This window comes from Lytechinus variegatus, chromosome 1, assembly GCF_018143015.1.
Source record: "Lytechinus variegatus isolate NC3 chromosome 1, Lvar_3.0, whole genome shotgun sequence".
NCBI classification, from domain to species: Eukaryota; Metazoa; Echinodermata; class Echinoidea; order Temnopleuroida; family Toxopneustidae; genus Lytechinus; species Lytechinus variegatus.
Genome location: NC_054740.1, coordinates 35,185,201 through 35,197,675, shown reverse-complemented (window position 1 = coordinate 35,197,675; position 12,475 = coordinate 35,185,201). Strand labels below are relative to the sequence as shown.

Below are 12,475 nucleotides of genomic sequence, written 5' to 3'. Positions count from 1 at the left end.
GTCCTTTGACCATCGACATTGTTTTTTATATACAGTATATATTTCGTATATATATAGTTTTTCAGAATACATTACCGCAATTAAAACCTAACGACAGGAAATATTCCGGAATAAAAATATAATGAAGCCAAACGACCTTTTCTTCAGCTTGTCAATTTCTATTAATTTGTATGGTAGAGTCACCTGCGTCCAATAGACTCGTGTCCATGTCTCACTCGACAGATATGCTGTGTATCAGAAAATTTGCGTTTTACATAGACTTCTCTTTTGTGCATTCAATACGATATGGAGAGAGAGATCTAAGTATTTTCTACCCATTTTTACTATAGGTCTATATACATGAAAACCCAAAGCAATAAATAGTTTTTCTGTTTAATTATCAATCATTATGGGCAATCTATCTTCTTCCATTTTCACTTGTTTCGTATTTATCTCTTAATCTTCTTTCTGTTCTTTTTTTTTCTTCATTTCTCAACAACCCTTCTCTCATTACATACTCTGGATTTAAATTCCTTTCCTAATCACTTACTATTTCTTCCATTTATACATTCATTTTCATTTTTGTGCATTTTCTGCATCTCCTTTTTGTTTTCTTCTATCTTGCAATTCATCAATTCCACCCCATCTCAACGCTCCGATTAATCCTCCTCCCAACATCGCTATGTCGAGAAAGATACAGAATCCCTAATTAAGGTCATTGTAAATTTATAAAGCTTGCAAGGAGTTATGTTTTTAAAGAGACTTGGAATGATATATCTTGCTTCTTGCATGACGCCAGACGTCTGGTAGAGCCATAAGCTAATGTTTTTCTCATGGGGATCGACCAGGGTATACAGCAAGGCAAAACTAATGGGAAATATTACAAGTTTTCTCCTCTGCATCTGACGTGCTTGAGGGCATTCATGGAGATTTTATTTTCGTTGAAATGGTTGGTATATGGGAGATTATATATGGAGATCATATAGTTCGTCCACAGCACGAAGTGAATCCTGTTTAAATGTTCACTAAAATATTATCATGGACCAATGAGATCAACACCTTTCTTAGAATCTCCTTGGATGTAACAGACAAAATGATTACATGGGCTTTCGACAAAATGGCCCGTATTCTGAAGTCGGGTTTAACTTAAATTCAGGTTTAAAGTTGTGGTTTAAGTATGGACAGCCAATTGTTACATAATCACTAACAGTAGAGATATCAGACTTCAGCCCATTCGGATCTCAAATCATTCATAATTGTGTAAGAAGTATAAATAGATGATTGTCTTCACCATCGATGAATCAGGAAAGAGCAAAGTAAACATAAGAAACATACAACTTAATAAAAAATGATACTTTTGGCTTCCCATACTTAAACCACAACTTTAAACCTGAGTTTAAGTTAAGCCCGACTTCAGAATACGGGCCAATGAATACTTTTCTTGTGAAATCTAGGCCTATAGGCATCTTTATTTTGCAAGAGGCATATTTTTTTAGGGGCGATGCGCTGTATATATATATTTTTCTTTCCCTGTATCATCTTCGTTTAGAACAGGTAACCTGTGCTTATTGTTATGATTCTTTTGCTTTTTAATTTCATTTTTAAAAGGTGATTTATCAAAAAGGTGACTAAGTTTGTGAAAGTTAAGATCTGTATTAATATGCCTTGAGTAAAACCAATCTGTCAAAGCCCTGCTTCGTGACATCTGAGTATAACATAAAAAACAGATACGGTTACTATTTACAAATAATTGTAACTTACTGCATACAGTATATAGTAATGCTTAGTTGACAATTGATTACATATTTTATATCACAGGTCATTAAAATACACGCCCTCTACACAATAACACTTGCAATCTTTTGCAGATTGATTCCTTAGATTTTTCCAGCCCATCCCTAGAAAACATCGATTTTCGTTCTTTCTTAAACAGCTCTCTTTGCTGTCGACCTGTCCTGGGCCCCTTTGAACGAACATCGAAGCCAAGCTGAAGTCAATTCTGACTGATTGCTTGTGCAAGGACAAGCTGGAGAAAAAAGACTAGATACACAACTTATCATTTCTTAATCTTCATCCATGCACAGGGGCTATCGTGGGGACCTCGTCTCGAAAAGGGAGAAATTGTCAATATTTTATTAGCTATGTAATAGGGAATGGATTACATGGACTGATCTTTTGAGTTTGTCCTTCCATCATTGTTTGTAATGCCTTTTCATGAGATTTCCCAGGTTAGGAGGATAAAGCGATATAAAATGACATACTTCTATTCCAAAAAGGGGGAAAACTTAATTGTTGAAGAGTTTCTTCTCTATTATGACAAAAATACCAAAACAAAGAGAAATAAAGAGAAGGGAGACGATGTCAAAGACTTCACCTAAATATGATTTATGAACAGATAATGTGTGTACAGTGCATCTGAAGAACTTATACGAATTTTAGATAAACTGCTTTTTACAACCAATTTAAGGTTCTTATTATTTAATCTCAATTTCTCAGTTTAAAATTATAAGTACATATATTTAAGTGTCTAGGTCACGTAAGTTCATCATCATTTTTCTACATAGGATGAATTTCGTGTATCGCGATTTTCAATGATTTTGATCAAAATATGACCCAATGAAAGCTCCACGCATGCATGAATGAAGACATATCGGTGATATGCAATATGCACCGATGCAATACTACAATAGAAACATGTCAATGAACAGGCGACAGTTTCCCGCGCATCACACATGCACCTGTCCGTGTGGCTGTCCAACGAGAATGAAGAACGGGCTCGTTCCCATGGCCATAACTCTTGTTCCATTACGTGAGGATTGTATCGGAGATACACCAGATTGTATGCCCCTTCTGCAGAATACAAACATGATTTTGTGCATCATTTTATTTGTGATTTTACCCTTTGGCCATTGTTTTGTCAATGTAAAGAACCATGGACCTAAGAACATCCAAGGCCCCCGAAGTCCAGGATGATTCCCACTATCAAAGATTTTTTTAAACGGCCTCAAATCCATACCATTTTAGAAAATCTGTAAGTAACTCACTTTCTGAGAATCGAGAATTGCATTATAGTAAACAATTTTCCTGTGTATTTACCACGATGCTATTCATTCACAGCATCGTATATCTTGTCAAAAGTGATCTTCCATAACGCCAATCATTTTTTATTTGACAATGGTAAATTTAGGCAATTTCTTAAAACTGAGAATATTGAAACCACCAACTTGATATTGCATGCGATTTCATGGGCATGCATGATGAGAATTCAAAATGAAATTTTCAATGATTGTGTGCAGTTGGTGTCACCCAATAATAAGTTCACCTAGAAGATCTTCCACAGAGTGCAATATCATTGGTTAAAGGAAATTTATGGTTAAAAATTGTTAAATAATAATGAATCTCTACATCAGCCCAATATTGATAGGAGTTCTGAACACCCGAAAAGGTTATCTAAATCTCTTAGCGGTGTTGGTCAAAGACCACTTTCTATGTCAGGAAAGGCAGCAGAAGGAAGACTCTTATTCAATGACCCGCTTATTATATTCGGTTCGTTCAAGCCATAGATGTACCTTATTACCATTGATTAGCAGTTCAAGGTCAACGTAAGTGCACCTTTGCACTTATAAAAGCGAACCACATTGCTCAGTACAGTAGGCGGTAGATCTAGTGTTCGTGTGTCCTAGATTCATTGGTCACTTGACCTAAGATAATTACAAATTATTCATACATCAATATTCGATCAGCTGGTAGTTTTGTTTGAAATCATCGCACTATTGGATTTATTTCAGTGGATGTTGAATTATGTTACCATGGTAACCGCCACCATTATTGCAAATTATATTCATCATCAATGGTAAATTATATTCTGAACCCTAAAGTCATGAGCGTATAGGAGTAGTATGTGAGAACCAAAAGTCGATGCATTTTTAAGTCTTACATCATTACTTTGTCGTCAATAATTATTTTGTCATGTTGATTTAGAATGCGTTTCTTACGTTATTCACCTATGTAAGAAACCGCGTCCGAAAGATCTGCATGCGAACGTTGGGTCTTACCGCGGAGAGTTATGTGTGTTTTTCACTTGTCTTCATTTCGCGCCTTAATTGGTGACCCAGTCCGTCTCTATCATCAGTAGATATCAACTGAGTTCTTTTAAATTCACCCTGTCGTCTGCTTTCTAATTCCCTCTGATTGCACCATGGGATCGCATCTGTCTTACTTTACTTCTCTACCAAACTCCTCGGCATTCTCACCTCTCTCTCTCTCTTATTTTGTAGATGAATTTGACTTTCTTTGTCTGTCTCCCTCCCGAACATCCGCTTGTTGTGTAATGCTGTCTTCACTTCTCTCTTTGCCCTCTATCTTTGTCTCTCTCTCCCTATACCCTTCCTCTTTGCCCACTCCCTCTTTCTTTCTCTTGTCATATCATATATATTTCTATTTTATTAACATTTAAATTGCTTAAAATTAATTCCTCCCTCTAATTCCTCTCTCCCATTACACACCTGTGCTGTCCGCGTGAAAGATTGGACAGCTCAACATCTTTCAAACTCTAACATGTTGATCCAGAGAACATAATCCCAATCTCCACTGCGCCTAATAATGCATTCTCCCATTGTTTTCGTTCATCCTCCATCTCTCCATCTGTCTTTTGTTTATCTTCATGCGAAGGCCAGACGGGTCGGGAAAAGGTCACTCCTAAATCAGCCTTCTAGTATATCACTATGCATATACGTCTGCAGGTATCTCATATTTTTCATTAGTAAATGAATAAATTGGTTTAGCGCAGCGCGCTCTCCTGAGCACTGTTGTAATGTTTTCCTTATCCATCCTCGGCAATTAACATCATGTTGGCAGCATGTTATTCGGAAGGATGGATGATGAAACGGCCATCCAAATGAATCAACAAAATTTGATTTAAACACGGGGTAAATAGCACTTAGGTATTCATGGTATTTGGTATTCTGTACATATTTATCAATGGAGATTCTCAGAATTTGCATGTTTTGAACCAAATGTGAAGAATATATGCCAATCAGATTAAGTTGTAATTTTAACAACGTTTAAAAAAATCTTCACTAATATTGCCGCTATTATTTTTTAATATCCCTTAATAAATAATATTTTTCTTTTCAATATTATCTTTCACTATTGACAAAGTTCAAGATACTCCTCTGAACATCACCATGTTTCTCCTCTTCTAAAATAAAACAATTGTAGCCGATTCGCAAGCGGATCTGAAATTTGAAATCCTTCTCCTAATAGAAAAGCTGTAAATGGATTGGCGCCAAAATATTTACAAGATCTTGTCATACAACACCAGCTTGTAGTCTGAGGTCATCACAAGAGCATCTTCTAAAGATCAACATAACACGATTAACCTATGACTATGTTGAATGGTCTTTCTCAGCTGCAGCTCACCCTCTGGGATAATTTACCATTAACATCATTAAATTTGAAAATTATAAAATCTAGTCTTATTATTTTCTTACAATATTTTTTTTCTGATTTAAGTATGATTAATTCTGATAAATAGCACACAAAAATAACTTAGTTAGATCTGGGTGCCGTGAAGATTGAATCTTCGATTGAAACCATGGTTCAAATTAAACACTTTGTTAAAGTCTAGGTCAGAGTTCACTTACCAGAGCTAGAACCACTATGACAGCAGCGGTGACGGTCAGGTACACAGCTAACGATATATCCTCGTTCTACAAAATAGAAACAAATACAATAGAAGGCTTATTAGCAGGATACATTTTCAACAAGAAAACAGCCAAATAAGACATTAAGGTCAAGAAGTAAATAATGCATGCAAAGCGTGCCGAGTTCAGGCTACGGAAGACAAACATGCCCATCATTTTGTTTGGGAAATTGAAATGTTATCTCTTTCTATCAGTAGCGAAATGACCCCAACATTTTTGAAGGGGCGAAACATGTCATAGCCCTGGGCAATTCTTAAAAAGCTAGATCAAACGATGCGAGCGAGCCCCAAAATGTTTTTTTAATTAAAAAATACAATTTGGTAATAGATTTTGACGATCATAATTTACTTCACCCTATTCCTTTTCCTTTTCTTTTTCTTGGTCGTCAATATATGTGGGGTCCATGCCCTTAAGCCCCCCCCCCCATCTGTACGTCAGTGCCTTCTATCATTTTCAATTTCGCCTCGTTTTGTCTTTTCTCTCCATCACTATCTCTAATATAATTCCAAAAATGAAATATAGATTATTATCATTAATTTTCTCCTAAACTTTTTATAGTCTACGTCACTCAAGTATTTAAGAGGGGCTAAGTACGTCAACCCCCCCCCCTCGACAATGTTTTGATGACCCTTTGGTTATTGGTCAGAATTTTTTCCTCCTGGTAAGGCTTGTCAGGTGCGATGCTGAGTGACGTCATGGATCACTTGTTTTGGACTCAGCACATTATCGATATTTAATTTAGAGTATTTTCTGGAAAGAGAGGGTGATTTTCCACTCCTTTTTGGTGCACTTTCACTTTTCCCGGAAAGTGGCGAACCACTCGATCATTACACACAGTCAATCTCTTCTATTTACCAACTCATCATCCTTTACCTCGCCCTAAATCTTTATACTCTGAGATAATGTTTTTTTATTCTAACCACCCTCATCATGATGCAGAGTCTATACCAGACTCCATCCCTGGTGGAACGTGCTCAAAACACCTTTCTCATCCCATTCCATCCTATACACCAATCCATTCGTGGTTCCTATGGAAGCTTAAAAGTGCCACCGAGATGTTGAGATAATTATCTCGGGAAGTCGACATCTTGATAGCAAAGGATAAGATGACGAGATCCCAGATCTCATCATGTCGACATCATTAAGAAGAGATGATGAGATGACAAGATCCTGGATCTCATCATGTCAACATCTTTAAGAAGAGATGATGAGATGACAAGATCCCGGATCTCATCATGTTGACATCTTGTAGAAGAGATGATGAGATGACAAGATCCCGGATCTCATCATGTCAACATCTTTTAGAAGAGATGATAAGATGACAAGATCTCGGATCTCATCATGTTGACATCTTTTAGAAGAGATGATAAGATGACAAGATCTCGGATCTCATCATGTTGACATCTTTTAGAAGAGATGTTGAGATGACAAGATCCCGGGATCTCGTCATGTCGTCATCTTTTAGTAGAGATGATGAGATGACAAGATCTCGGATCTCGTCATGTCGACATCTTTTAGAAGAAATGGTCAGATGACAAGATCTTCGATCCATGATCATGTCATCTAATCATCTCTTCTACAAGATGTCGACATGACGAGATCCGAGATCTTGTCATCTCATCATCTCTACTAAAAGATGACGACATGACGAGATCCCGGGATCTTGTCATCTCAACATCTCTTCTTAAAGATGTAGACATGACGAGATCCAAGATCTTGTCATCTCATCATCTCTTCTAAAAGATGTTGACATGATGAGATCCGGGATCTTGTCATCTCATCATCTCTTCTAAAAGATGTTGACATGATGAGATCCGGGATCTTGTCATCTCATCATCTCTTCTACAAGATGTTGACATGATGAGATCCGGGATCTTGTCATCTCATCATCTCTTCTACAAGATGTCAACATGATGAGATCCGGGATCTTGTCATCTCATCATCTCTTCTACAAGATGTCAACATGATGAGATCCGGGATCTTGTCATCTCATCATCTCTTCTACAAGATGTCAACATGATGAGATAATTATCTCAACATCTCGGTGGCACTTTTAAGCTTCCATAGGTTCCTTTAACACAAACAGTATCTAATTCACAGAAAGTCATGCGCTGTGGCATTGCAATTTCATCAGTAATGTATGTTGAGAAGATATTACTTTACAATTCTTCATGATGACGTGTTACATGCTGGTGTCAATTTAGATACATAGATTATATATGCAAGTGGATTGATTGAGAGCAAAAAATGTGTCAAAAAATATAAATATATTTATACATTTTGTTTTGAAATTAGAGGAATTACACAAAAAAATCCCGTTGGTTTACATTTAAACTTCCATTTGATAACTGAAGGAAATTCTATGTGAGATGAACTGAGATATATATAAGAGCCATTCTTACAAAGGAATTGTTGAAATAATCAGTATGTTGGAAAGCTATCTCCGACAGAAAGAACGACCAAAATCAACCGAATTATTGGTGAGAGTCAACCAATTTTTTAATATCTAAAATTATTTCTGATTGGACGCATATTATATGCAACGGGATCAATGAGAGACAACCAGATATTTCTTTAGAGGATGGAAAGTGTATAGAATGGAATGGGTTACTTACATGATCACAGAACTTCTCCAATTCTGATCCGCAGATGCTTGTTGGAACGACCTTAGGAGGTTCTGTGGCAGCCATTATAGGCATCACTGGATTGATGGGGTTAGCTGGTGTCGTCACCACCACCGCAGTGTTGTTTGGGGCCTCAACAAAACCTAAAAAAAAAATCAAGTAAAATAAAAGCAGTAAAGGTAAATTGAAAAGATCAATTAAAAGCTCAAGTCCACCCAAGAAAAATGTTGATTTAAATAAATAGAGAAAAAATCAAACTAGCATAACACCGAAAGTTTCATCAAAATCGGATGTAAAATAAGAAAGTTATGACATTTTAATGTTTCGCTTATTTTTCCACAAAACAGTGATATGCACATTTCAGTGGCATGCAAATCTGTTGATGTCCCCCACTCACCATTTCTTTCGTTTTTTTATTGTTTGAATTAGACAATATTTCATTTTTTACAGATTTAAATATACAGACCAACTTGACTGAACCCTTAAAGTATAAAACAATGCTAATTCCTTACACTCAGGGAGGAATTAATCGTTGTTTCACTTGATGAGGAGTATATTCGAATATTATATATTTTACATAATAAAATACAAAAGAAATAGTGAGTGGATGACATCATCAGTCTCCTCATTTGCATACCGATCAGGATGTGCGTATAACTGTTTTGTAAAATTAAGCGAAACTTTAAAATGTCATAACTTTCTTATTTTACATCCGATTTTGATGAAATTTCCAGTATTATGATTGTTTTTTTTTCTCTTTTCATTCAAATTATTTTTTGTTGGGGTGGACTTGTCCGAACATGAAGGGGTAAATCAAAGAACGAGTAAACAGCTATTTCATAATAAGCAAACAAAATTGTGACGCATTTATACGTCTATCTTGTAAACACTATGTGTATTATTAATTGTAGAGGTCAGTTTGTGTTAAGATTTAGTTTTACATTAGTTCGGCAGCTTTAAATTCATCACGAATTTCACCAGGCTGACCAAGATTATTTTGTGGTGAACTTTCATTATCTAGAATAGCCTCGGCTATAGAGTGGAGATTAATGTTTGGGAGATAGCAACCAAAATGGTGGACAATTTAAATGGAGAAGGAAAATGGGAATCTGATTTTCTCTTATTAGAATGCTATGCCAATAAACCCCAACTTTTCTGACATCCACCCCTGATACCATCAAAGCCGACAAAGTGAGGTAAATGCATGTCAAAATGTGTGACGTGTTAGTCACCTGATAAATTGCTTAACAGGTGAGGCATTATGTCAAACACGGTTCACTAATGGTGTTAGAATCCAAACCATTCTAAAGTGTGTAATCAGGTGCTATGAACATTTCTGTTTGAAAGAAGTTGATATTACCCGTATAGTCTTTCCCAACAGGCATTTATTAGTTTTAATAATCATACTTTTATATCGGCATTACTGTTCTGTGCCGAAGAACCATGTAAACGGTTGTGTTGAAACTATGATTCAAGTGAAATCGTTGTGGACGATATTAATTCAATCATCTACTTATACTTTAATTTTTTTTATAATTATTCCTTGTTTCGCATAAAAAAAAGAGTATATGTAGAGAGAATGATCATAATGCAATATCACACTTTCTTACATATTTCTCTTCAGTTTCAAATCATTGATTGATTTAAACAAAGGCGTAGAAATAGGGATTATTTTTTCCTAACGTATCACCTTTGTATTATTGTGTCAACGATCACAACTGATGCAAGAAAATAATGATGTCGTTTTTAAGGAGGGGACAGTGTATGCATGTATTGCATTCATATCAGTTGAAACTTGCTAAAAGTTTAAAAATGACCAGTAACACCCAGTTACCTTGTGCATGTTCTAAAACTGGTTATAGCATCCTGAACCACATCGAACATGAATCGACTATGTGATCATGATAATGTCCGCGTTCGCACAGCTCTATTGCCAATGAAACGCTTTAAACATTTCAATAAAGACATACAATCAATAGGTTCTTGACACACTCTCCTATATCAGAACCAGATTTTTGGAAGAAATTTCATTATACACCGTTACGGAAAACTTCTAGTCTACTCCAGGATGAAAAGCGGACGAACGTCATCCCTTGAAAAGAAGCGGGAGTTGCTATAGCGACTGGGTATTGTGTTTGATACGCGTGAGCGGTAGAGCGCCTAATCAGACGATCGAACTTGGTGTTTCTAAGTATATTGCATATGGTATTCGTTCAACGATATAATGTTTCGCTTTTTTATTTTGTATGTCATGTGCAAGGATTCCATTTGTGTTACTAGAATAATGACACGAATGATTTTGCATTTGTTTGCTTATGCGATAATTGACAAAACAGGATTTATGAGATACTGCTTAGCGCTCACCCACTCCCCCCCCCCAAAAAAAAAGTCATCATAAACATCACCCACACAATAATCATCATCATCATCAACACCACCACCATCATTACTATCATCACCATCATCATCATCATCACCATCATCATTACTATCATCACCATCATCTTCAGCATCATTACCATCATCATTACTATCATCACCATCACCATCATCATCACCATCATCATCATCCTCATCATCACTATCATCACTATCACCATCACTATTATGACCATCATCATTACTATCATCACCATCATCTTCACAATCATCTTCATCATCATCACCATCATCATCACTATCATCACTATCATCACCATCATCAGCACTATCATCACCATCATCTTCATCATCATCACCATCATCATTACTATAATCCTCATCATCATCATCCTCATCATCACTATCATCACTATCATCACCATCATCTTTATCGTCACCATCATCATTACTGTCATCACCATCATCATCACCATTATCATCATCCTAATCATCACTACCATCAGCATCATCGTCACTATCATCAACATCATCATCGCTATCACCACCATCATCATCACTATCATCACCATCATCATCACCATCATCATCACCATTATCTTCATCATCATCACCATCATCACGCTATCATCACTATCGTCATCATCATCATCATCTTACCGTACTGAGTAAGGTCCATGCATGTGGTATCTAAGAAGACATTGTTCTGGACCTTGCAGTAGGATTGGACCATCAACATGAAGGTGAGAGGCATGGCTAGGATGATACATCCCAACATCCAGCAAACACACAGGAAATAACAAATCATGATCATCTGGATGGGGAAATATGAGAATTAAGAATCGGAGGCTAGGCGCTGAGTTTTAGTTTAAAAAGAGACAAAAAGAAGGGTGAGGTAAAATAAAGAAAAATGGAGCAAATCTATAAAATAATTATGAATCAGGGAGACGCGGAGAAGAAAAGGAAAATAAGAGGAATAGAGGCAAAGGGAGTGAGAAACAGAAAGGAAAAGATAGAAGAGGGAAAAAATGAGGAGGAAACGGTGGAAGACAGAGAAAACGAGGGAGGCAAGAAGTGAGAGTGAGAATAGAAAGCAATTCAACAGACCTTCAAAAGAGGAATACAAGAAATAAAATCGTATAGAGAAAGAGATTAGGAGGGAGAGGGTACACATGGAAGTAGAGATTGGAAAGAAAGTGGATGGACAGTGGTTTTTCTCTTTAATTTAGATTTTTTTAAACGAACGTATTCATAAGTGATAAAAAGAAACCATACAAATTTATGTTTATCTAGTAAATAAGAGAGAGGGCTAAAATGTTTTCATATCTTATGAAGATATTATAAAGTTAACAAATTAAGAGTTAGAAAACCGATGGAATGAATGAAAATTGGACTATATAAATATTGCTGAAAATATTTGATCTGTTCCTAGATTCACTGGAATACACGACCCTTACTCGTCAGAATTAATGATTCTAAATCATGCAGGCGGGCCATATGTAATAATGTCACATAACATACATGCTAGGAATGTTTAGACAAGGTACACGAACCGGTCACGTTTTATTTTTCTTTATTAATGTCAATATAGGTTGCCATGGAAATGCGAAGGAGGAACACTCGTATGAGAAAGTAGTTTGAAGTGAGTCTTTGCAGTACTTCATGTGGCATAATATTACAAAGCATGCATGCAGAGATGGAATAGTAATATATACAAACATGATTGTTTGATTCAAACAGTGAGCTCAGAAAGAATAAAAACGAAGTAATAACGAACAAGACAGAACA

At 36.2% G+C, this 12,475-nt stretch overlaps 1 protein-coding gene across 1 annotated transcript in view; it reads right to left on the bottom strand.

Annotated features, from left to right (window-relative positions):
• LOC121412598 overlaps positions 1–12,475 on the bottom strand; it is a 54,314-nt gene that overhangs the window by 4,910 nt on the left and 36,929 nt on the right. Inside the window, exons 4-6 of the mRNA XM_041605382.1 lie at positions 11,348–11,501; positions 8,300–8,451; positions 5,625–5,690 (exon numbers count right to left, since the gene is read on the bottom strand). Of these exons, the coding sequence (XP_041461316.1) occupies positions 5,625–5,690; positions 8,300–8,451; positions 11,348–11,501 (372 nt within the window). The remainder of the gene's footprint in view (positions 1–5,624; positions 5,691–8,299; positions 8,452–11,347; positions 11,502–12,475) is intronic.